Source organism: Varroa jacobsoni, unplaced genomic scaffold, assembly GCF_002532875.2.
Source record: "Varroa jacobsoni isolate VJ856 unplaced genomic scaffold, vjacob_1.0 scaffold_1474, whole genome shotgun sequence".
Classification (NCBI taxonomy): Eukaryota; Metazoa; Arthropoda; class Arachnida; order Mesostigmata; family Varroidae; genus Varroa; species Varroa jacobsoni.
Window position 1 is genome coordinate 268,916 of NW_019214376.1, and position 27,655 is coordinate 296,570.

At 42.7% G+C, this 27,655-nt stretch overlaps 1 protein-coding gene across 1 annotated transcript; it reads left to right on the plus strand.

The window, feature by feature from the left end:
• Positions 1 to 1,314: 1,314 nt before the first annotated feature.
• na (sodium leak channel non-selective protein na) lies at positions 1,315 to 26,391 on the plus strand (the record flags this gene model as incomplete). Its single annotated transcript, XM_022850718.2, is given in 26 exon segments — positions 1,315 to 1,624; positions 2,096 to 3,024; positions 5,231 to 5,428; positions 10,355 to 10,575; positions 10,786 to 11,308; positions 11,546 to 11,771; positions 12,371 to 12,534; positions 13,459 to 13,788; positions 14,074 to 14,204; positions 14,350 to 14,535; positions 14,637 to 14,729; positions 15,953 to 16,042; positions 18,916 to 19,093; positions 19,270 to 19,466; positions 19,678 to 19,966; positions 20,261 to 20,601; positions 20,730 to 20,917; positions 21,251 to 21,747; positions 21,956 to 22,104; positions 22,332 to 22,495; positions 23,101 to 23,302; positions 23,787 to 23,924; positions 24,284 to 24,397; positions 24,756 to 25,435; positions 25,541 to 25,960; positions 26,260 to 26,391. Coding segments are annotated over 25 exon segments (5,959 nt in total), but the record flags the coding sequence as incomplete, so codon positions are not given.
• Between the last annotated feature and the right edge of the window lie 1,264 nt (positions 26,392 to 27,655).

Here is a 27,655-nt window from a genome sequence, read left to right on the forward strand (position 1 = left end):
GTCTGTCTATCTTTTAGCTATTGAAAGTAAATTTTAGCTATAACCGACGACGTAGGGCTCGTAAAGTACACAGTAAACAAAATTTCGTACTAATCATAGGAGCCCCTTCTATAATCATATCTAACGCACATGATACATTTCCATGTCTGCATGTTCTCACAGTTACGAACTATTCCATACGATATTTGCAAGTCCATCCGTAAAATATATATATATATATATCTGTAATAATAACATATTTATCATGTGTTTTTATGCAAATAATGTTTTTAATAATAAATAACAATAAGGAATCAATAGTAACGCTTAAAAAGAGCGATACATATACACATTCTGTTAAGGAATACATAAAACATCCGTGCCATGACCAAAATGATGCAAATGACCGCATCTGCAGTAACAGTTCAACCGGAGTTGTTCAAATCGGCAGGCCTACCGACTCCTACTTCTTAGGATACTAACCATAATTAGCGTTGAACAAAAAAAAACGTTTTATAAAAGTGTAATTATGTGAATATATATAAAATGAATAAAATCAATGAATGGATTCAACTGGAATCATCTGGGTTGTGTTGGGGTGCTTATGGTGGACGCTTCAAGAACGCGTTTGGCACGATTTTGTCCGGCTCGTTATTTTCAGCTACTAGATATGTAGATATTTACACATGATTCTACGTACGATTCTATTAGAATTGTTTTTGGAGGGATTCTCAACTATTGATCTAATAATTGAAAAGGTTCTTATGCTCTACATTTCATGTCAAATATGACTAAACATGGATCGTAAGCTAGAAATTGATATCATTATCATTGTCGGCAACAAACTCATTACCACTACGGATGATGACTCATATGTTTTTGACTCAACAGGTTCTTCGTATGTTCATGTTGGCCGAGATCGCTAAATTTGCGACAAATTGGTTATGCTTTTTCTGCAGTGCATAACTGAGCAGAAAGGCAGGTGTCGCCAACAAAATGGTGCGAGTGGATTATCAGACTACTGGAGAAAATCTAGTGCTACCGATTCTCGGCGCTCCACCCATCTCCACCTCATTTAGGCATAGAGATCTGCTTGCTCCCTCGCCACACGGTCGCAGACTGCTAACCGATGATTTGGTAAAACAACTGGTTGGTCAGTTGACCCCCCGGTCACGAACCCATAATATCTGTTGCGTGCGTGTGTGTGCGTGCGTGCGTGCGTGCATGCATGCATGCGTGCGTGCGTTGTATTAACGTCCGTGTTGTCACCGTCATTGAACGTCAGCTAAAACATGTCCCTTCAGCAACGGGATGAAGAGGGCGAGGGCAGTCGGAAGAGGGAGAGAGGCTGAGAGACAATGGCTAACAGCCAGAGCCAGATTGGCTAAACTGTGGCGCCCTCTGCAAGTCCTTGGAGAAAGAAAGGAAGCCAAGGATGAAAGTAGGGGAGGGTTGATTGCGGGCCCTGGTTGTAGGGGCCTCTGATGAGTAGCTGCTGCAGGCAGCTGCATCCGGGAGCTCACAAGATGGCTCCCAACTAAGCACACAGAATGAGTGGCTAACTGCTGGCTGCTCGCCTAAAGCTTTCAAGCATTCGTCATCGCTAAACCGCCACCTGCTTTTCACCCTCACTCCGCTAAGAAAGGTAGGGAAAAAGGACGGAAATCCTCCACCCTGAGGAGTTCGCACAAAACACATTCTACTCTGGTTATCTTTCGTTCTGGCCAAGTGCGTGTGAAGCTGTGAGTGCCTCAATGTCAGCTGGCTTCGGTATACCAAAATGGTTGTTAGCAAGTGAGTCAGTTGTAATCACAGTAAGAAGCAACAGGGACTGTATTATACGTAGCGGTGGAACATACGATCACAAAATGGCAATTTTTTCCTGTCGTGCCTTTTGCTCACGCCTCTCCGACGTTTAGTGACTGTTACTATTACTGTAAAGGATCACCAGTTTCGATTATCCCTGGTAGGTTAGGCGTTCGGTGGGACATTAGACAAAAGAGGGAAAACCTGTGCGCTTCTACTTCATGTGATTGATTTGTCGCTCTATTTGTAGCTATGTATTGTCAATACCGTGTTTATTCTAATTTGAATAAATTGCTCAAATTGTTTACAGCGCTGCTTTCAGAACGAAGCATGGGCAGGAAATATCCAACGAGAAGCGGTAGCCGCGGCGACCTCACGAAGGTTAGCGTCCCGTGCGCGACCGAGGTCCCCTTAATTCACCGACCCTTGTCGAATGCTTGGAGGCGCCCAAGTTGAAACTGGGTGATTAGCAAAAAGCATACAAAGAAGAAAACATACGAGGGAGAGCGCTGTTTTTAGTGTTCATTGTGTCTGCAAAGCAAACCTCGTAAATTGCTCGACCGTCCTGCTCCGTCCGCTCTCACTTACGACACCCCCATCACAACTATTCTATTAGCATTACTCTAGTCATTATTGAAAACGAAGAGATATAGAAAAACGTTCCGTACCATAGCGTACGTAGTCCAAGTACTTTATATTACATGTTAGCTATCCTAATATAGTAATAATAATCATAAGCTAGTTGCTCCGTTAATTGTTTGGTAATATTAATTGATTAACTCGCTAATTGATTAATAAAGTAAACAATTAATGCCGATTACTAGTTGTGAGACTCAGTCTAGTGCCGACAAGGAGGGCGGGCAAACGTGTGGCCCTCTTTCTCTTTCTCTATTATGAGCAACAACTCTAACATGCAGCCAGACAGAAGGTAGAGGAAGAAAAAGACAGAAAGACAACGATCATGAACTGCGAACAAGAAGCAAATGCACACGTCATTTATTGGCTTCACATCGAACTTCGTCACTAGTTCATCACCGAAGAAGATGTAGCACAGCAAACAAGCGACGTAAAAGAGGGCCGCTGCTATCAGTTCTGCTACCATTAACGCAACCATATGATTCGTGCGTAAAGATGTTAGCACGTAAACAGAGCGTCAAAGGAGGTACCGAGCCCATCCTCGCGGACTACGGGCCCGATGAGAGTTTCAACGAGTCGGCGGACATCGATTGGGTCAATAAGGTTGGTTCATGTTTGCTCCTTCGCTCTTGTTGTATACGATGATGATCAATTATAGTTGCCGTGTACTAAATTAAATTACACAGGCTATATGCTTAGTGTCAAGGGACTTATCCTGTGCGTCAAATACCTGCCAATCAAACCTATATGTTCCACTAGTTCGCCTTCTTTCCCTTCGTATTTTCTCTATGTTCTCAATCGTAAAAATGCAGCGATAGGATCGGGATTAGATGGCCGGAGACCGGCTGCCGGCCGATCCGATACGGAAGACAGTGAGCCCATTTAATGCTAGCCGCTGCGGCGTCTCTTGAAGGGGTTCGTAACGGTGATACATCGCCACGCACGTCACTATCGCTTATACTCTATTGGCGTGTTTGTTTTGCCTCTGTGAATAACTGATGTGGCCGTTCAGGGCTATAAGCAATAAAGCTTCGCTTTCACCTTCTAGTGGCCTCGTTCGCATTTGAAGCACCACACACACAAGTTCGATACGCCCTCGAGCCAGCTCGGCGCTTAGAGCTGACGGTTGTGCAGACAGAACAAAAATACGGACGAAATTTGTTCAAGAAATATATCCAGATCCTAGAGAGCGTGCTTATGCGCTCGGTCGTCCATTTGATGCCACCAATTTTGTCGGAGCTCCGTTAGGACGACTCGAGGCGAATATATAGAGACAACAGACCCGTTGACCGTGGCATCCCACTGTCCTCTATAGTCCGACTCGATTTTAAATAAATAACGTGGTACCGTGTAACAGCTCAAAGTCTTTTCGCTCCTCGCGGCTCGGGACCAGTTGGCTGCGAGTTATGGAAGTGACAAATAATTATTTGTTCGTCTGTAAATTAAATGGCATACTGAGCTTGACATTACATGTATTGCTTTCGTTTCACTCTTGAGGCGATTTAGTAGCGGTATTATTGGTAGGTAGCGAAGTACTGTATTTGCTTGGATACAAAGGCCTTCCCACCTGGACCTGCCGCCGGTGGACGTTAGGATCGTTGCTATTTGAGGAAGTTAGGTGAGCGAAGCCTTTGGGCATCACCCCGAAACAAACCGCAAGAAAAAGCATGAACATGGATCCGGGCCTTGGCAGCTGTCTTGACTCGTTAGCTTGACGTGCCGTTCGCCTAACGCTTTCTGATACTAGATTATACATTTAGAAAATTCTTCAAGGTACTTCTTCTGCAGGCACGCCAATGCGCCTTCTGAGAAACCGTCTTCGAAAAATTCGCATACGAGCCAATTTACAAAAGCTTAACTTTTGAATAGCGCCGTTGGTTGCCATCGCCGAAAAGACGGAAAGCATCGAGGCTTACCGAGGCTTATGTAGATAGTAGTCATGATGCAATTAGCCGGTAGATTAATACATTTATGCTAGTAACAGTGTTCTATAGAAATGAGAAACGTTCTTTAATGTCCATGTAGATACCTCGGCTGAAACCTTGTTTAGAGACGCCCAACGCTGTCGAGTAGGCCGAGCTATATGGTAACAAAAAACCCTAGAATGAAGACTTATGCCCAAATAGCATGATTGCTGTAGAAAGGTTCAACCCACAAATCGATCCAAATATATATGCCTATATAGAGCAGTAGTCTCCATCCCCTAAGCTATGTGGCAAAAACCTATGTGGCTTATTCAGAGATGCCTCCGCTAGTTTTCTGCTACAAAGCGCAGGCAGATGCATGTACTTCAGTCATTTCATATTATACTCCCTTTTCATCAGCCCCTGGTGCAACGGGACGCAGCTACTGATTTATTGCAGCGATATTGCAAGAAAGATTAGTGCTATCTTGAAGCGCTCCTAGTTTGGTACCTTTAACACAGGAAGGAACTTCCATATTGCTAGAAGCCAACTCCGAACGTCCAGTCATTTTTGCAACAGTAATATTGGGAAACGTTTTAGTGACAGCAACAGCGGATCATTGCAATATCTTTGCTAGAATCTTGAATTGAAACTTTCCTCCCGGCCACCTCCCGGCCCGGCCTAATGCGGCATAGTACTACATGCATAGCAGTGCCTGACTGGATCTAGTGGTAGGCCATGAAGACACGACAATTGCACACTTGAACCAAAGAGGACGGCGACAATATCAGCTTACTGACTAAAGCCATTGAAAGCTATTTGTAATTGTTTTTTTTTTCTTTTTTTTGTTTCGCTTCTGGGATGTACTGCTCTGCGCCTTTGATGCTCCTCTGAATCACTTTTAGGTGTGGGTTCGACGTATTCTGCGTTTGTGTGCATTGCTATGCCTAATCTCAGTAAGCTTGAACACAACGAAGACGTTCGAGAAGTTTCCATCGCTTGTCTGGATCACGTTCGGGTATGATATATTTGCGACGCTGCTGTTCTCGTCAGAGGTGATTGCCAAGATCCGCATTAAGGGACTTATGATCAGCCACGCGCCGGTAGGTACAACATAGAAACAGGTTGCTGCATATGAGTGGTAGCATTGTGCTTCCTTTTGACTTCTAGTCGTTCTTGCTGTGTGTTTGATACTGTTCAAAGTCGAGATACTATACTGGATAAATAGACTAACATTGAAAAGCCAGGCAATTCCATGTGACTTTACCTAAGATCCCAATGGAAATTCTCGGTGCATTTTGCACTATCAGTACACATTAGTATATCATTTGAAATAAGGAAAAGTCAAAAATGGCAAACACTTTATTTATTGTCTAGACATGCATTTCTTTATGAAAACAATACGAAAGGTTACCTTTAGAACTTGTAAAAAAAAAAAGAAAACCAAAAAAACACCTGTACTGCTGTTGTTATGACGATTGTTTATGACATGCCGCGTCTTTTTTCCAACATATTTAGTGAGCGAAGGATAATCTATAGTTAAAGCGGCCACATAAAAGAGTCATTTTAAACAGTTGAGATTGGTGTCGATAGGATACTCTGCATCAGCCCCGTGACATGAACAAGCTTGTCGCCGATCCTCTGACGAAACGCTAAAGTACAGTAAACCAGGTCATTACAGAAAAAAAAAAAAAAACTCAGCGTTAGTACTAGTCAAAACAACAAAACGTCAACAACCATTGCCAATGTAACTGTGGTTTATGCAATCGGTATGTTTAGCCTATTTGTACGTAACGTTCAGAGCACGACTCGTCTACACGGTAAGGTTGAAGCAGACCCAACGAACCCTTGCATATCTAGAGTGTAGGCCACCTTTTTCGCTGCGATCTGAGAGAAAGAACTACCAAGCTAGACTTCATAAGAACGCTTCTTATCCCTGGCTAAGCGTATAGCCAACGATTTGCATTGAAACCATCATTTCATGAAACGAGGATACGAGCCTCAATGTAAACACTGAGAGCACATAAAATGAAAGCATGGTGGTGAACCAGCACAGCTCACACTTGATTCAAATATTTACTCGAATTATATATTTAGCATAGCTGGACTAAGGTTTATCGAGCGTGGGCAATGAGGTCACCGCGGTTCATTAACTCGTGTAGCCGGACTCGCTAACAAAGACTTGTTATATTCTTGAGTATTATGCCAGTCTGTAGCTTAGCCGTCTGGTGGTAAAAGAGTGGCTGTAATGTATAAATTAGATAAGCGAAAAATATAGTGTGCATTTTATACAATTATTTGCACTAAGAGGCACAGTCAGCGTCTATTGACTTCAGAAAAGCGATGTTTTCACCTTAAAACTTCAACACGTTACCTGACTTACTATTTTCTACCCAAATTCTCTGTAAGACTTCCATAGTTTCGATCAAGAAATGATCCCAATTTTCATATGTCTTGATGCAACCTGGTTCAATTTTCTTGGTCCTAATGCAAAGTCCTTCTTGTTGCAAGGAAGGGCTTTGATCCAGGCGTCCTATACGATTCTTCTGCCTTTGAATTAAAGGAATGGACGCTTTGGATGCGGACGTTCGCAGAGTTATTCTTTTTTTTAGCCTTAATAAATAAAGCTGAGGCTACTACATGCGCTGATAAAATTGTATGGATGACGTGCGTCCACTAACATCCTTCGTCTTTTTGTCTGTTGTTTTGCGAATATTCAATAATGATATAATGACTTTAGTACCGTTTTGCCCATATGGGGCTGGAATATGAAAAATAGCGTTTCTTCAAATGCCCCTTTTTATCTCTTTATCACTTCTCCACATTTATAGCCTATATGCGCTAAAATTATATATCTGCCCTATGAGCCTATTGTTACTTAATTGCGCAATGAAGGGAATTTTACTTTGGGTTCAAGTCGGAAGTATAGATGTTTCTGGTACACTTTCAATGCCAAGTCTATTGCGTTTTTGGCCGAAGTCGAAAAGCTGCCGGAGTTATCTGAACTATTCGAGTCGAGTCCGGTGTAGAGTTCATACCTGAGAGGTCCCGCAGTGTCAAAGGCGCTCTAGCAAGTTTAACCGTTAACATTTTTAAACTGGAGCACGCATCCTGCTAGGGTCGGCCATCCCACATCGATGGAAGCCGCCTGAAGGGAATTTTTAAGGGAGACGGCCGTCAAATGGTTCGTGGAGAATCACGAAACGCAGTGTCTTTAGGTGGATACAAAGCTACGAAGGGGAACAGCTAGCTTTAGGAGATATGCTAAGCCAGATCTTTATCTTGCATTTGATTGAAAGGCTACGTAGTATATATCGCTTTGTCCAATCATTGACGAAGGAAATCCATAAGTGCATTTCTCAACTGAATAAGTCACAAATATTGGTTAACCCTGTTCTTCAACACCCGATCTGAGAATTTCTGGTAAAACGAAATAACTAAATAGGTTAAGGGATGGAAGAAGGTCACCGAAAGTGACAATAAATAGATAGTACATTTTTCGTACTAGGTTTCGAGTGAAACCCTGCGTTTTTTGTTAAGTGATAGAACCTCTGTTGTACTATTACGCATTTGTTTTCGTTTCAATCTTCTCCTATCTCTCAGCCTATTTATTCATTCCACCTGGTCAGAAATTTTCAAGGCTGATGATGAGATTTTTCTCGATCAAATGTCTTATTCCAAATTTTATTCGTCACTGACTGCAAAATGTGGTCTTTCCACCTAAGCTCCTTCAAAACCGTTTTACGATATCCACCGTATGCACTCTGTCATTGTCGTGGGGAATAATGACTTTAGCATGTCTATGGGAACGTTTATGATAATGACAGCCCGTAGTAGCGTGGTGGGTAACGTAATTGCTTGTTCATCTTAGGGACACATCGTAGCCCAGGATCGAACCCGGACGTTGACACACTTCGTTTCGTGCTGGGAGCGAGCCGTCTAATAAAATGCCCTCCCGTACGTAAAACTCAAAACATAGATGCCATGCTTACTTGAGGCAATTAGACCATCCCTTGTCGACCGTCTTGCCCTTCCCAAACATTTCTGTATGTATAAAAGTCTTCCAGCCCCATTTAACGCAAATTAAGTTCTTTCTTTTGAATGAAGATTTGGCTCAACACTGGCCTTCGGCCCATTTCTTTGGTTGCTTCATACTGACGTACAGATACCGACTTCTCGTCATCCGTGACAATCCTGTATAGAAATCAATCATCATGGCTGCCCGGTGCCGGGCGAGATGCTACGGTGGTTCCTTATGTCGTTCATTTAGTTTATAGCGTGCCTACGTTCGTGTTATTATTCGTGTTAAGATGACTATGAAATGAATAAAAAATGGCTAAATAGTAGTCCCGTGAGTGCGATTCATTCTTCAACAAAAATACCTTGGCCTGCTGACCGAAAGCCTTGTAGCCTCATCAAAAACGAGACAAAGTAGGTATCGAAAATACACTTTTTTTTACTAAACAAATCCATATTTCAAGCACATTTGGATTCGAGATAAGGTTTTGTTCACTGCGCACTTAAACTGGCTTTTAGAGAAAAAGAAAGAGCTTTGTATCAAGAGTATATAGAGCAAAACAAGTAGTGGAATAGGGAACATTTTAAGAAAACCGTCATCAGATAATCATTAATAAAATAAATACATTTTTTTACCGGAATCGTTATGCGAAAACACCGCAATCAGGTATGTTTTAATTCAGTAATTAGGCATAATTACGAAAATTTATAATGCGCTTTACATTTCAGACGATTATTATCATTCAATACGTTTTAGTTCGCTTCAGATAAAAATGCTCAGGTATACAGAAGTAACAGATAGAACTAAAACACAACAATATTCAATATTGAGGTGCATGCTTCTACTGCTACTACCTGATGAAGACCTTAATATCCTCGTTACATTTAGGACATTGGGAAGAAAATCAGTAAAATATCATTGACGAAACAATTTCAGCCTATGCTTGAACGTAAACAGTGTCTAGTAAAGATTACCTATTAGCAAGAAAGATGCCTATGGACGACGTTTAACGAGCAAGACAAGCACACCTTATCATTCAGAGCAATGATGCTATAACACATTGGACTATATGGAACAAAATCCCTAACGAGATGAGCTATTAGATGCTCCTCTAAAAACATTACACGAGCACAGTTATAAAAAAGATCGTGGGGTTAGTAGGAAATTGTGACAACGGAATTGTGTGTGTTGGAAACGATCAGCTAAATTAATATCAAGGGTTTTACCCTAACTTGCTAGAGTTCAAACGAAGGTTAAGCGTAAAAAAGTGCCTATTTACAGCTGTTTTGAATGAATAACTATCTCAAGATACATCCTGATGACACTAATGGAGAACGTATTCTAATGTTCAGCTGAGAATGATTCAAGTAAGTGTGTCTCTCAAAATAAATAGACTGAATCTAGAAATATAGCGTATAGATCTGGTGATTTCTGTTGAACTATACCGGCACGATGATACCGGAATAAGCTCGGTAAAATACAAGCCAAAATTCTTGACTTCTCTAAGAATTGCCAAAAGGGATTATCGAAGATGCGTGCTTCGGTCGTAATCTATCCGGCTGACTAACAATTTGCTGTCATAAAGCACCATGCTTAAGAAGAAGATAACCGAAAGATTTGGTTGCTTACACGTCTCTTGTGTCACGCATAGCAAACCTGACCTAGATCTAACCAAGAGACCCGATGCTATGGAAGAAAGCTTTACTAATTGAAGATACCCGAATATGGCATTGACGAAATCGATAACAAGATACAAACGCTAATACAGCATGGAGGCCTCAGGACAAGGGATATCGTCGGCGAAATAACAATGATTTAAATTTCTACTGTTAGGGTCCGTATCTCACAGACCGAATAAAAATACCTTGACATAAATATGCTTGTTGGATTTACCTGGGTATTGTTTATTATCTACAAGTAGCAACCTACCTCACTAAGCGATCCGGAAGGCCAAATAACTTTGAATCGATTGCGCTATGTGTTCTTGTTTTGTGTGTTTTATCCATCACAGGGCGATACGGCCTATCTACGCGACCGGTGGTGTCAATTCGATGCCACGATGGCCTTTTTTCTCTGGGTGTCTGTGTTGTTACAGTGCTTCGAAGTTACATCTCTCGTGGAGCCTTCCTACTTTTCGATGATTCGAGCCCCCAGACCACTCATAATGATACGTTTCATTCGCGTTTTTCTTAAGTTCTCCATGCCCAAGTCAAGAATCAACCAAATCTTCAAGTAAGTAACGAATAACAATTGCAAAACTTTCACCGCCATGTTCCCAGAAGCATTAAGCCTGAACGCTTCTTTCCTCCAACTAATTTAGTTTAGGGTTATTATATGCGTCTGGAAGCTTATAGAGACAAACGAAATCGGAATCGCTTCCGAGCTTGTTACAGATGTTCGATAATAAGCCTAACGGTACATATTATTGACCTTATTTTGCAGACGTTCAAGCCAGCAAATCTACAACGTTACTCTCTTCTTCTTATTCTTTATGTCACTATACGGACTGCTCGGGGTGCAGTTCTTTGGGCGTATGGCGGCACACTGCGTTCGTAACGGGACTGATCCTCGACGTGTAACCCTAGACGATCTCGCCATGCCCGACCATTACTGTTCAAACAACCCCGACGCAGGCTACAGTTGCCCGCACGGACTCGTTTGTATGGAACTTGAACTACCGAAATCAATCGCCGGATTTGCCGGTTTCGATGACTTCGCGCACAGCTTCTTCACCGTCTATCAAGCGGCTTCGCCCGAAGGTTGGGCACTGCTGATGTATCAAGCAGTAGATTCGTTACCGGCATGGCGAGCTACGTTCTACTTTACAACGATGATCTTTTTCTTAGCATGGCTTGTGAAAAACGTCTTCATCGCGGTCATTACGGAAACATTCAATGAGATTCGTGTGCAATTCCAGCAGATGTGGGGCGAGCGTGTGCAAATACACACGGATACGACCGTGCAGGTGGGCAAGCCTTTGTAACCTTGTCTTCCAGATAATATTTTCATTCCTTAGTTGTGTGATATTTTTCAGCTCTAGAAAATGACAATAGAGCTATTATGAATGGATGCGGATGGAAAGTTGGCGCAATTTTCTTCTACGCTATTGTCGTCCGCGATCTGTAGCGCTAGTTCTATGAGATAGTGTCATGTTGCTCGATCTTGCACTTCGGTTAATTGAGGTGCTTTTGCTCGTTTGAAGGTTTTACGCGGTGATGACAGCGGCTGGAAGCTGGTCACTGTGAATGAGGGCGCCGGCGCTGGGGCCGCGCCTCGTTGCCTACAGCGACTCATCCACTCAGCAGCATTTCAAATAATAGTTATGCTGATCAATCTGGCTAACGCGTTTGTAGCGGCTTCGGTACGTTTTGTCCACGATGGCCGACCGCGGGAAGAGTTTTTTACCACCTACTACTACGCGGAGATAGGTGAATGCACATAGACAAACAGGGCCTATATTAAACATGTTCAGGCTCTAGAGGAGCCTAAAGAGCATCTTTTTAGCCGCTTCATTAACATTCACAACACACACCTACTTAACGAATCGATACTGGTGTTAGCTGGCACCCGTGTACACGTTTGGTATCTTTACTTCTACAAATGCTTGCGAATTTATGTTTTGAGTGACTTCATTGTGAATGCAACTAAAGCTATGACACTTCATCGATTACACGAGCGTGCACAGAGGTTTTCAATTTTGTGGCCACTTTTTGCAAAAATTATAATGTCGATTTTATACGTAAATGAGTAGTAATGTAATAACGCATACCATGTTTACATGGCCAGGTGGGTAACGAGTTTAGGCCGATCTGTGCGCCAATCATCCAAGTACCTAAACATACGCATGTTAGAAATCCATCATCTTAAACAGGCCGAAATTTACCGGCAGGTTGGATAAACTCTTTTTAATTTCTTGGAGTAAAGTAAACTCTTTCACGAATACGGGACATTTTAAGATATCACCTTATCTCACACAGCACCTTCATATTAAAGATCGCACCCACGGTTCATTTGTCGTCACTTTCAGGTTTCACCCTCTTCTTTGACCTCGAAGTTTTGATGAAGATATGGTGTTTGGGTTTTAAGGGATACATCAAGCGCTCTTTGCATAAATTAGAATTTCTGCTAGCAATAGGGACTACCATCCACATCATTCCGCAATTCTTCGCTTCAGAGCTTACCTATTTTCAAGTAAGTTCACCCTCCTTCACGAACTCCATCGGTCCGAATCGAGTTACGTTGACTTTTATCCACGATATTCGCTGCATACAAATTTATTTGCTCTTGATTGTTTAAGTAAATAGTTTTTGGAAGTAGGTTTAGCTAGAGTAAAAAAAGGTGAAACAAGGTAAGACAGGTGTCGAAAATGCAGTTCCCTTTCTCTAGGAATATCGATTTTAGAGCCTGAATTCGGGCTAAAGTTTTGCATGTTGCGCAATCAAATTAGCTCTTAGAGGGGATAGAGCTCTTTCGAAGGGTATATAGGAGAAAACAAACAGTAGAAATGTAGGGAAAACTGAGATATTTAAAGAACAGTTTTTTTTTTTTTAAATCGCGAATTGTTAGGTGCAAAAAAGCGCTAAAGCCTAAGCTTCAACCTAATAGTTAGGCGTGCTCAGGAAAATTTATGGCACGGCCAATATTCCAGACAGTCCTATAATTCAATACTTTTTACTTTGAACGGCAAACGTTCTGTATATCCAGAATGAACAAGTTAAGTTTAAACAGCAATATTCTATATTGAAGTGGTTGAACTTTTGTATAGTTTAAATACGTTTATGTGTTTAGGCCATTAAAAGGAAGGTCGGTAGATCGACAAATAATAACACACGTTTGGTTCAATCCATGCCTAAACGCAGAAGGTGTTTAGTAAAGATAACGCATGCAAGAAAAACGTTTATTGAGCACGAAAAACACACGCTATGATCTGAGATTGCTGGCAGTGATGCGATAACATAGCAAATTAATTTCGTAGAAAAGACCGAGAATAATTAAACGCTTATCTTTGGAACTTCAACAAAACTTGAACTGATCTGATGAAATGGAAAAAAGGCTAGGTTGTAGGCTTCGACATAATAACGGTTCAATGAAACCATCCAATGCAATTTCTTACAGGTACTTCGAATCGTGCGCTTGATCAAGGCATCTCCCGTATTGGAAGATTTCGTCTATAAGATATTCGGGCCAGGAAAGAAGCTCGGCTCGCTGATTATTTTCACTATGTGCCTGTTGCTCATCACCAGTGCCATTTCGATGCAGTTGTTCTGCTGCCTGAAGAACTTCTCCAAGTTTGAGACCTTCCCCGAAGCCTTCATGAGCATGTTTCAGATCCTTACCCAAGAAGGTTGGGTCGAGGTGATGAATGAGACCATGCTCCGCACCTCTTCTACCATCGGGCCGATTGTCGCCGTCTATTTTATACTGTACCATCTTTTCGTATCGCTGGTAAGTCTCTGTTTGGCTTATCTACGTGCCTATGTGCGTGTATGCATGTTTTGGCTAAGCACAACACGAGCGACCACGTATGTTTCTACCTTTTTAAAGTAGCTATTACTATAAAGAATTATAAAGTAGAACTACTACTTATTATTACTATTCGCATAACAAATAAGCATCCTTTACCTCTTGAAAATTGAATAATTAGAAAAGTCATACCAAAATCAGCTTGCGCAAGTAGGTTACGCGGAGATCGGTTCAAGCTCAAGGACCCACTCTCATTATTGATTGCAGATTGTATTGAGTCTTTTTGTCGCGGTTATTTTGGATAATTTGGAGTTGGATGAGGACATTAAAAAGTTGAAACAACTAAAAGCTCGAGAACAGAGTGCTGGAATCACCGAAGGACTGCCAATTCGACTAAGGTAGGGATTTAACGTACCTGTACCTGGCGAACGGAGTAAGATGCAATATATCGACATCTTCTTAAATGTTACTTTGATACAGTTGTCATTATCGATTGGGTACATCTTCGAGTCGTACGTTTGTTTTATGTTTTGGACGACACAGGCTGTTCGAGAAATTTGCGGACAGCCCTCAGATGACGCGACTTCACCGAATGCCTTCAGAATTCGGGGTGCCAAAGGTTCGTGAAAGCTTTATGAAGCAGTTCGCCGAAGAACTTCAGGACGAATGTCCTGAGCTCAGAAAGTTAGGAGAAGACCAGGCCAATGGTGTAGACATCGTCACCTACAGGTTTGTAGTCGATATTGAGGCAAAGCTTTTTGGTTCGTCTTATCTATATGGAAAGCCTATACTACTGCTTATTATTGCCATGTTCGTTCTCGTTTGCATAGGAAAAAGACCCCTATTCACCTGCTTAATCAACCAAACAAGGTTCGTGTGGCAGCTTCCACACTACGTAGGGTGACAGTCACGAATATTATCATGTGAGTATTGTTGTCGTCACGAGACGTCACGAAGACCCAATTTTCTATTCATACTTGCGTTTCTAAGGGGATCAGGTTTGAAGTCAAATGTATATATAGTAAAGAATTTATGTAGTACCACACATACCACATATACATAGAGCTTTGCTTTGGCAGTTCAACGGCAATATAACGAATCTCTAATTTTGCCATTTACTAGCACAATGGCCTCGAATGAACTTGTGTATTGCATCGATGAGATGGGGCGCACATACGTGTATACGCCCATATACCCTCTTGAGAGCACTGATTTTGTATCCCTCACTGTCGCGCATCGTATATATCTCAGCCTCACTCGAGACCGAATGAATTCACGTTAATAACAGAGCCTCATGTTTAGCTGTGACGAACTATTCATCTGTTACTTCATCTCCAATGTTACGATGAGCACCGTTTGATTCGTGTCGCATCAGGGGTATCATAATGAAGCTAGTTTTATTTAAAGGAACCTAATAATCATCTTTCTTTCATGTAGCCTTCTAGGAAAAGGCAGCTTGCCAGCCATTGGGAGTTACTGGTTTTTCACGGCGAAGTCAAACTAAGAAATTACCGATATCAAAAAAAATTTCATTGTAGATTTTGCTTCTAAATGGTCCTATTGTCATCTTATCGGCGACAATGCTTAGAATGGAACTAAGTGATTATAATATATATATATATATATATCTATCACTTGTTAAGCTTTGCAAAGCACCGAGGGGAGGTATAGAGCAAGGATTTTCAGCCGGTTTGCTACCAAGGCAGACTTAAGACGGCTGCAGTATTTACATTAAATGCATATGTCCCTATACGCGCTGCTCGATCGATGCACCTAAATACCAAAATATCTTTTAAACAACTGGCAACCAAACTAAAAAGATACGTGAGCTGTTACTTAGTTTCTTGTACTCTGACTTCCATGCAGTGCTCACTTTACCAATAGGCTTTGACATTCTAAACACTGCGGTTAATCTGAACGTGATACATAACACACTTATAAGCCAGTAGACTAAACCTTCAAACAACCATCCCTTGGTAGCTTCGTGGCCAGTTCTAATCAATTTATATAAAGGAAGAAACGTGCACGTGCATTATACGTAGACAAACACTCTTTTAGCCACACGTTGGCTAGGCGATGGAACCGTTTGAGGTTGTCTGTTCTATGAGCGATAGCCATAACGACACTCCTGAACTGTCCTTTTCAGCGACTCGAACCAACAGCGTCTCATAGAAGCAATGGAACCTCCCCCTCAGTCTAGTTGCGGAAGCAAACAGCAGACGAGATTGGATCGGAGGTTAGCATGATTAATAATACCTTTCGGTAGAAGCACTTCTACGATCAGCGTCTACTTTTTCTCCTACCGCTGTTACGCTAACGGAGCTTTCAGCAAAGCAGTGATTTAGCCGTAGGAAAAACTGGGAAACACTCACAATGTTCGACCCGACCCAAATCCCCTTTTTCGATATGTTCTTGTCCGTCAACGCGTTAATTTTGCCCCGTTTGTTCTCCTTTATTCTTTACTCTTCTATTGTGTGTCGTCTACTATCGTCGCATCGATCTGTACTGCTGCGCAGGTTCTTTAGTATTATTAGGTGGCCAATCGTGGCTTACCCTGCGTTACTGTAGTAGAAAAAAAAAGCAACTCTCGCACTGCGCCTACCTCCATTACAGCATCTATGCCACATCATTGAAACGTCAAAGGAAACGATACAGATAAATAGCACAGTTTTTCAACACAATCATTGGTCGAATCTTATTTATAGTTTTCAGTTGCTCTAAATCTCTTGCTGCGGTATTAATATTAGATAAAGCGCGTGTCACGTTCACGAAGGTGACTCCTTGATGATTTCCTATTTAGATATTCTCGACAATGGAAACACGGTAGAGATGGGCGAGGCGGACGAGTCGTGGCTACTCTATCAACGTCCTCGTTGTCCGCTTATTTTTTCAGTTGTTTTCCTGTGGTCCTGTTTTGTTTGTGTTCCACTTTCCCGGCCCGCCTTCGCCCTGGCAATTTTCTCCTCGCTTAAGTCTGCTCCGCTCACGCTTCGTGATTATTATTACCGTGAAGCGTTAGATCTTTTTGGCACTATGACTATTATACTCTGTAGACTTTAGCTGGATAGTTTAACGTGTGCATATTATATGGTAGTTAATGGCAAAAACGAAAAAATTATAGCTTTTTAATTGAATTGCAGATGCATTTCTATCCAAATTAGCCGTATGTAAATAGGACCAATAAATAGTACCTAGCGAAAGTACCATGCAGATGCCTATAAGAGTTGAAAAATCGTCGCGTACAACGATGTATTAACATACGACAAAATAGGTAGGCCTCGAGAAGACTACAGCAGGCGTCGGTGAAGAACTGCTATCGTATATATTAGGTAACGCAGAGTATTTAGGACATAAATACAAATAGTATCTAATGCTACAGTATCGCACAGTATATTATGCTGATATTGAACATTAAGATGTTAGGTAGTAGTTGGCATAAAGTCTGTGCATAACCGTATACAATTGACAAACGAATAAATATGGTTTATTTCGACTTCGTGATGACTGGCCATCCACCGTTCGTTACGCAGCAACGTATTGAGGGAAGAGCAGGGTCCCAGCGCTGCGGGTCCGATAGTGTAAATATCATTCCAATATGCAGCCATCACCACCACAACGTTACCACATTCGCACAAACAAAGCGAAGCTGGCAGAAAAATGGGGACGCAGGCTATAAACGATCGAGCAGCATAATACTTAAATCATAAGAAAATATACAGAATATACTTTCAAGTCAGTCTGTAAATGCTTCGGTAGTCGTAACTGGTTAATTTGTGTGTGATCTATGATTTTGATCAGTGTCGATCCCTCGCCCAGGAGTATATCGATCGTCACGTTGCTTTACGTGTTGCACTGGCCGGCTGTCGTTGTTGCCATCGTCCTAGCCACCGCTACACAATTCTAGAGTCCCCCATCCCTTTGCCCCTACATTTCTTTTATCCTCCTGCTTCTCGTTCCCATTGTCACTACACAAGCCGTGACCTCGTTCATTCTGGTACGAACACAAGTTCTATAATGCGACTTAATTTTCGATCGGTTGACGGATTGATCAATCACTCGCCCGTTTATTCACTAAGTAACTGACTTATCATCGTTGCTTTGGTTGTCGTTTATCAATATATGGTGGTTGTTGTTATCGTTAGCTGTTGTTGTTGTGGTCGTCGATAGATAGTGTCCATTATCGGATGGTGCTGTCGAGGTCGTTGCTGTTGCGGATCTCGTGTCTCCAGAGCCGCTGTTGTCAATGCCCCTGTAGCCTGTCGATTGATTGATTGATTGATTACGTAAATCATTATTGGGTGAGAGATCTATCATGTGTTGTTGCGCCACAGGTAATGATGGCCTCGTATCTGCTGATCGAACGCGAATCTATAAATGTAAGAAAGAACTGTTTCTTGTCAGACTATAATTAAGCTCAGGATGGTGACGAGGAATCCGCTGCCGTCGGTGCTATTGCCACAACGACAGTGGACAAATCGTTTTGATTCTGTCGCCATTTTCATAAGCCAGTCACCGATTTCGCCCGAATTAGCAGAACGCCCTTGAGCGAGAAGATTATAGAGACTATTGAATTTGTAAATTCGACATTTCGAAATGTGTCCGCGTCCAACGCACCCGTGTCTATGCGTTTCGTACGGCTGTGGAAATGTAGGCAGAACCACATAGGCAAACAACCTTTTCATGGCTTAGTACGGCAATATGACAAGGTCCACGGTTCGTTGCGCCCTATAATATGCGCAGTTAGTATATACGAGTCTGCTTAGCGCTAACGATCGCAAGAGAAACGTATCCTATGCATTAACCTCCGGCATCAGGCGTTAAACATCAGGCTCCGGCAGCGCAGTCCGTCTCGATGTTAGGCCCACCCGCGCATCCTTTCGCATGCAACGCATGTTCTAGCCCATTTTTGTTTATCAATGTTCGTATAGCATGGAGACAGTTCTGTGCGCTGAGGTGGTTCGACGTCGTCAAGTCGTTAGCGTCTCAGGCTAACTGTGCTGAGATGAGCTTTCGAGTGATCACTAACATGCTTCACCCTCATGTGAACGATGCGGCTATCGATCGATCGATTGATTGATGGTCAATCGGTGTGAAATACATCGCAAGCAGGTTTTCTCGATCGCGTTCGATGAGGCGTTCGGTTCGAGGCGGGTCGGTGAAGGTGGGCGGCAAGATGGTGGGCCAGGCCGCGGCGCACGCCTACTCCGAGCACATGAAGGAGAACGGCGGAGAGATCGGCCGATCACTCCACGACTTCGACATTAAGATGCTACAACAGAAACGTCAAGTAGGCATTTGCTGTTGTTTGTCCTTTTCATCATAACGCGCATGCAAAAGGTGCATCCATCTGCTATATATACGGGCTTCTTTTGAAAGAGATGGGAATCTTTCCCTAGATTAGATTATCGGAGCATCAAAAAATCGTCATTGTTGCAATGCTTATTGTTTTTGGCTTTGTTCTAGCAAGCCGAGATGAAGCGCAACCAGCGCGAGGAAGACCTCCGCGAAAACCACCCGTACTTCGACACGCCCTTGCTGATCGTCGGCCGCGAAAGTAAGTTCCGGAAGCTTTGTCAGCGAATCGTATACGCACGCTACGATCCACGATTCCGGGACCCCGTGACGGGGCAAGAGAGGAAGATCAAATATAAGACGGTCCAGTAAGTAGCTCGCTCACCTTATTATTCATTTCATTGCTAATCATCTTGCCGTCATTGCGTCGATATATGCCGTCAGTTAACCTTACTAGACTCGGGTGATTGTTCAATGTGAACGCTCTGCCAATACGAAAATGCTTACCGCAATGTTCTTATGTAGGCTCTGCTCGCTACATTTCACTTAATGTATTTGGCAATCCCTGATACATTTCAGTAATCTATTGGGTTTGGTTACGTATCTGGACTGGGCGATGATCATGGTTACAACAATCTCTTGCATCTCGATGATGCTAGAAACTCCACATCAACGCGTGATGAATACCCCACGCCTGCAGATCGCTGAGTACGTATTCGTAGTGTGCATGAGCGTCGAACTGCTCCTTAAAACGCTCGCCGACGGGCTGCTGTTCACCCCAAAGGCCCTAGTCCGGGACGCAGCAGGGGTAATGGACGTTTTCGTCTATACCGTGTCACTCATATTTATCTGCTGGCTACCTGAAAAGGTAAGCCCGTGACCACAGAAAAACGTTTGTCCATTTTTGTTTATTGTTAGTGTTATCAGTAAGCCATAATGCGCATTTAATACTGCACTACGAGGGATGAACATTTCCTACGAACTGACTCAACAAAGGTACCTAAATCTGTGTACGTAGCTCTCTATCGACTTAGAGATTTTGCAAATGTAGTGCCTTTTTACTCGAGCCGGACACGATCGGGCTTAGGTCCAAATAGAGTTTCTAGGAGCCTGCTATTCGTCATCGGTTTGTTTCGTTTCCTTTTGGCTGATGACAAATCAGGTCCCGCCGCATTCGCCGGCGCATCTTTTGCTTCTACTGCGCTGCGTACGTCCGCTGCGCATTTTCTCGCTTGTGCCGCATATGCGCCGAGTGGTCTATGAACTATGTCGTGGCTTCAAGGAGATCCTGCTGGTCTCCATCCTGCTTATAGTGCTCATCTTCGTGTTTGCTTGCTATGGCGTTCATCTATTTGGAGGTCGACTTGCCCGCTGCAACGACCCTTCGATATCGCTCAAAGAGGACTGCCGCGGCGTCTTTGAAAGATCTGTGTTTGTCACCAGAATGAAGCTCCAACCTGCCGCTAACAGCTCGTGGCCCAAGTTATTGGTGCCTCGTATCTGGTGAGCATTTATATTGCAGCTTGTTACCTGGGCACCATTTTCGTCACGACAAACAGACAGGCACGGTTTTCTAATGAAAAGCAAGCTGATCTTCAATCATCCCTAAAGTACATTGACCGATGTTACAGGGCAAACCCTCGGCGTTTCCATTTCGACAATATTGGTAATGCAATGTTAGCATTGTTCGAAGTACTGTCCTATAAGGGCTGGCTTGACATACGCGATGTGCTCATCCACCGGCTGGGTCCCGCGCACTCCATCTTCATTCACCTCTATGTTTTCCTCGGATGCATGATAGGACTCACACTTTTCGTAGGTTAGTAAGCAACCGCCCGTTCGTTAACTAAACATGATACTAACCATTATATTCGTAATATCGCGATTCTAACTTATTTACGATATATATTATGAGCAAGAAGAAAGTAATCTTGTTCATGCACGGAGAAGATTTCTATTTTTGTAGTACGAACTGCCCATCATCTATAGCTAGAACTGGACATAAATCTACCGCTACATATACATATACAATACCAATGATGATTATTATTATTATTTTGGCGTTTAATTAATTCGAATAATAAAAGGACACGTCCGCATATTTGAGGAAAGATGTTGTATTTTGTCGATTTACCGTTATATACACGCGCAGGAGTGGTTATTGCCAACTACAGCGAGAACAAAGGGACTGCCCTTCTAACGGTCGACCAGCGGCGTTGGTGCGACTTGAAGAAACGTTTAAAAATTGCTCAACCGTTGCATTTACCACCACGACCGGATACGCATCGGTTCCGTGCGTTCATCTATGATATTACGCAACAGCTATGGTTTAAGCGGCTCATTGCCATCATGGTGCTGGCCAACAGTTCGTTACTTTGCGTCTCGTGGGGCAGCGATGAAACGCATACCGTCCCGCTCGCCACCGTGTCAGCCGCATTTACGATTCTATTCGGCGTCGAAGTCATTATGAAGTTAATCGCCTTCACACCCCGCGGTTACTGGCAGAGTGGACGCAATCGCTACGACCTATTTGTTACCTGCCTTGGAATCGGCTGGGTAGCATTGCATTTCTCACTTATGAATGCCACCTCGAATACGATCGGATTCGTCATTGTTATTCTACGATTCTTCACGATCACCGGCAAACATGTGGGTGCTTCCACAATCTAATAGCTAGCTCAATAATAATAAAGTATATAATTCTGTATATCGAAGCTATGACTACAAACCGTATTGATGAAGCTAATGGGTCGTAGCGTCGCCAGTATAACCGTTTCCCGTGTGAAATATCTATAATTAGGTAGGTATTTATCCTCGAGCTTTGATTGTTTGACCCGTCCCTTTTCGCCCTGTTCAGGCAACCTTGCGGATGCTGATGCTGACCGTGGTCGTATCGGTCTACAAAAGTTTTTTCATCATCATGGGCATGTTTCTGCTGATTTTCTTCTATGCGTGCACGGGGGTTATCCTGTTTGGCAATGTCAAACAAGGGGAGCATTTGGGACGGTACGTAACCATATCGGCAGTACTGAGAGAGTCCCAAGGATTGGTATTCGTTTACATTAACTGTATGTTGTGGACTATGAACTGAGGAGTTTTATCTAACGGTTGATTGGCATGTTTTTTTTCTTATAAATTGTCTATCTACGTCTTGAAAGCGCCTCTGTATACGTATAGCTGTGTAGTCTATGGCACTGGCCGTTTCTGTCGTTTTACTACTGCCCTTTGAATAGCTACCGTCACGCGTCATTCCACACTGCTCCGTCAGGAATTGCCCTTCTCTTTCGAATCGTAACGGGCGAGGATTGGAACAAAATCATGCACGATGCGATGGTTTCCCCGCCGTACTGCACAGTCGGGGAAAACTATTGGGAGACTGACTGTGGTTCATTTACAGGTGGGTGGAATACCATAGATTTACTGTCATAATCCGTAAATTAGATTGATTTAGGTAGATGAGACGAACTGGAAAGTCGTTCTGTCTTCCTAAAACGTCCTAACAAGGCTTCAGTATTTGGATACTTCAAGCCACTTCTGTGCGGCACAAACCTCTAAGCATTTGACAAAAATTGCAAAGAGAGCAAAATTGACAGGTGTGAAAAAAATCAAATCTGATCTTATAATCAATTAGAAAGTTTATAAGCGAAACTTTTAATCAAGAAATAAGTAACTGATAGAATTTATGCTGCCTCTATTGTAAATTCTCCTTAGTCATAACCGAGAAAATATATATTTTTCCTAATTGTATACACACGTCCTACTTAATTGTAAGTTCATACTTGTCTCGTTCTATACATATCTAGGTTGGTTATTATATTGAACTCAGAGATCCTTCGTACCTCTTAGCATTGTCACAGCCAAAAGAGTTGTCTGTTAAGAACTGGAATTAACTGTAGAATAAGGCAGTTCTATACATTAAGTTATTAGCTTTATTATTGAGCTAAATGATTAACTTATGAATATGACATTTCGATCTTCGCTATTGTTTCTTCTTTATTTCAGGGGCATTAATATTTTTCTGTTCATTTTATGTCATGATTACATATATTGTACTCAATCTATTGGTAGCTATTATTATGGAAAATTTCTCGTTGTTTTACTCGAACGAAGAAGATGCCCTTCTATCATATGCGGATATAAGAAATTTCCAGAACACCTGGAATATGGTGGATACTCAGCAGAGGGGTCTTATACCCATTCGACGGTAAGTTTCTAATTTACTTTTAATTTAAGAATTGCAGTATATCAACCTCACTCATTTAATTGAACATAAGCAATTTGGCCAGTTATTGTGTCATAAACAGGCATCTAGCGAAAATGATCTTACTATTGATCTACTAGATGCAAATGTACTCAAATCTTCGTCACGTTGACTTTCGGTATGTAATAAAACATTAACGTTTGAAAATCGCATCTTACTGCATAATTATCAGCCATTATATTATTATTATTATCGTAATACACTTCACGTGGGGTAGTATTGCATCTGTAATTCCGGAATAATTATTTATTTTCCAAGCGAGTCGTCCGCCAGCGCTCCATGGGTAGAGTTCATTACGTTTTCCAACCAATGGATATTTAAACTAGATCTAGTCAACTTTTACAGCATCTATAAAACAGACACATATTTGTTATGTTTAGCATTCGTAATATATTCTCTGCTGGGAACAAATTTGTATTTTTTTCAGAGTGAAATTCGTTCTTGGATTGTTGAAGGGCCGTCTAGAAGTAGACCCCGAGAAGGATCGACTTCTGTTTAAGCACATGTGCTACGAAATGGAACGTCTTCATAATGGGGAAGATGTTACTTTTCACGATGTACTAAAGTTAGTCTATTGTGCTCTTTTTGTCCCACAACAATCTCTAAGTTCGACTTTAAATTTAAATAGATTCAGATGGTATGGAACAAGTAACGAGTAAAAGGAAGCAAAATGATGTCTTTGATTCGAGCTTCGCACAGTATATCCGACACAAGTCCCGGCATTAAATCACTACGTGAACCGTGCTTGTGCATTGGCATGCATCCATTCCTCTTCCACAAGTTATCCGCAAACGTAAAACATAGACCTACACGTAAAAGACAAAAAATAAACACAACGCTGACAACGAACTGATAAACGATTTGACGAGAGCTTTTTTTTTAGCATGAATGGAATCTTACGTACCTACTTGCTGTTCATTTCAGCATGTTATCGTATAGATCCGTAGACATTAGGAAAGCGCTTCAGCTGGAAGAACTTTTAGCGCGCGAAGAGCTAGAATATCTAATTGAAGAAGAGGTCGCTAAGCAAACTATTAGGTGAGTGTGATTTGCCGGGACGATCTACCTAGCTCATTTCGCGGATGTCTGTGAGTGAGAAAGACACTAGTAGGCCTGATTAATTACTACTAATCTTCTTCTACTTATCTGTTCTTATCAAACACATGTCGATGGATGCCGTTTCGAAAATAGGCTTTTTCTCTTCATACCTTTTAAACATAGGCACATACTAAGGCTATCCATGATAAAACGATGGCTTCTCGTTGAGTCCTGCAATGCAATGGACGTAATGTACGTGGAATAGGACGATTTAATGCTTTAAGCTAGAAGAGAAGTCTTCCCAGTAAGTCTTATTTCTGTTAATGTCCTCGTTTCTACTTTAAACTCGTTTTTCCAGAGAGTGGTTAGACAAATGTCTGCGGCGGATCAAGCACACGAAAGCGCAAGAGGAAACAAATCTGCTCCACAGTCTTCGGGTAACCAATGAACCTCTTTTGGCCACTCTGCAGGTGGGAGCTTCTCCGGGTGCCTTGCAGAGTACCCTTGGCTTGCAGGGCCACCCTTTAGGTCTCTCGCCTCACCCTCCACACTCGCCCGGCCATGAACCTCATCATGTTGGCGGTGAGATCCTCACCGAGGAAAAAGAAGATGAGGATGACCGCGACGATATTGAAGTCGGTGGTATAAGCTCCGAGGGTGGTGAAGGAGACGTGAGCCCGGGTGGTCTTGCTGCCGTTTTGGGCGGTCTGGGGACGTCGGCAGAAACTGATGAAATCGATTTCTGCGAGGTGTTCACCGCGCCTTCGGAAGATCCTCCCACCCCACTGACTAACCTGTCCTCTCCGGATCACCAACAGCTTCACAAACTACAATCAACCACAGCATCATCAGCATTACAACCTCCAAGCGCAACATCGCCAATAACGACAACTGCAACAACAGTTACAACAACAATAATAACAAGCACTCAGCCACCGACGACAGGAGTAACACCAGGAGTCCTACAAATACAAATGGCCACCAGTGCTACTCCTGCACAGCCCAAGACGGCCACCGGTTCACTCACTCCCCCTGAAGGTAGACACACAGAATATGTAGAACAGTTACCAGCTTTCAAACGAATCGTGGATCGTCGCACATGTTCGTATTCCTTTTATTTTTGTTGTTTCTGCGTTATTTCAGGTTCTTCGGAGGCGGTGATTTTGGCCACTTCGGTTGCGGGAGGTCAACTTCAAGAGGGCAAGGACGGAATCGGGGTAACGAGTGCAACATCAGGAACAAATGCTGGAGTGGGTGGAATACTTGTTAGTGGAGCAAGCAGCTCAGGACAGCAACCTCAGTCCTTAAGTAGAAGTGACACTCCTATGGAAACAGTCAAACAGACGCAACAACAGCAGCCTTCCAGCATTGGGGGACCTGGCAAGAAGCGAGTAGGCATCCACTCAGACAGCATCACGCCTGCAAGCGGGGCCCTTGCGGCTGCCGGTGGGCGGAAATTTCTGATCCCCGGGCCATCGAGCGTCGACAAGCATCTCACTCCAGCGGAGAAGGATCAGAGGGACAAGGAGAGGTCATACACTACTCTCAAAAAATGGAGTTCGGGTAGGTTTTGTACGTGACATGATTGCTAATAATGCTTCATGAAATGCATTTTAGCAGGACTATCACGTTGGAATTTGTGGGCAGGTTGTGCGTTTCGTCTTTCATCTATTAAACCTACAGTTAGGACAACTTAGGTTCATCTATGTTTACGCATAAATTGATATACGTTGAAATCCATCCATTAGTGATGTTTCAAGGTCGCCTCAAGTTACAAATATGGTAATTAAGATCATTGTTGTTGTTGTTCGCATCGTCATGGGCGTCGTATGTATCAACGAATTCCTTATTTGATCTTCCAGCGATCGGAAAGGGTCTGCCGGAAGTTAGCGAGAGCAGCGAACTGGCGACGACGCCTGGAACAGATGGAGATAATCCTCTTATGCAACTGCAGCAACACCTGCATTTGCATGGCCCGCTGGACGACGAGGCAGGTGGGCATTTGGGCCACACCTTAGGTCACGCCTTAGGAAGCGGGGCCTTGCGGGAGCCGGGGGGCGGGGTTAAGTTCCTCAAGGCGGTCGTAGGAGAGGTACACGAGTGGTGGAATGTTCTCCTACAAAATAACGATGCCCATGTAGTCGATTCGGATTCGGACAACGAGTACGACTACTACTAACCCATTTTGATACAAAAACAGATCTGACCTTTGCTGGGTCGAAATAAACGTAGCAAAATACTTACTATCGACAATCGATTCCCATATCTCATTTCAGTCAGTCGGCAACACATTTCCAACAATGCGGTCTAATTTTCTTTCAGTAATTGTCGAATTCGTATCCTGCGTAAGCGCGGCTTCTAGTGTCGGAGTTAAGTACTCCAATTGTATTCTAAAAACTAAAAGCCAGTCATAAATGCGCATTTAAACGTTACATCAATATTTTGATCCGTGTCAAGTTGTTGATGAAGGTGTACAGAACGACCATATCGACTGTAGGTCGACTTTCGAACCCTTCCTATATCTCAAATAGGACGAACCAGCTAAGCATTTGGCAATACCTATTCGGGAACCCAAAGTGACCTTCCCGTTTTTCAACTAACGGAGAGAGATTGTTGAGCCCGCCTATGCCGCTTCGTGACCTTCTCGAGCAAGGAAGCAGCTATGGACTCCCCCCCCCCGGCCGCTGTCCAATACGAGTCTCTAAAACTAACTAGATCAGTATATACATATATATACACATCTTCGTAAAGATACATTGAGGTTTATACGAGATAAAGGCAACTACCACAACAAATGATCGACACGAAATGATTAATCGTTTATACAACAATGCTCATTGATCATACGATTACTCGTATATTTCTATATAATAAGTTGGGGAAAGTAAGGCAGAAATGGTCCGGTCGAGTGTTTACTGGGTGGTCATAATTAAATGTCAGACAGAATCGAATTCGACCATTAAGGACAATACTGAGGTAACTCTTTAATACAGGTTATAGATGGGAAAACGTTAGACGAGCTCTAACGATAACAGTATGGTCTACTGAATAACCTTCAAGAAAACACCAACGACCAGTGTTGGTGCGGGTGACCAAAATCAATTCTAGAACGAATTGCGATAGCGGATTGCTAGAAGTTAAATGATAACTCCTCGGCATTTTCACGAGTTCACCGCAAAGAGACGTAGACGGAAGTCGGAACAAACAACTCTTTACGATTTTCTCATCCGATCCTCTGTGATTTCGGCTATATATATA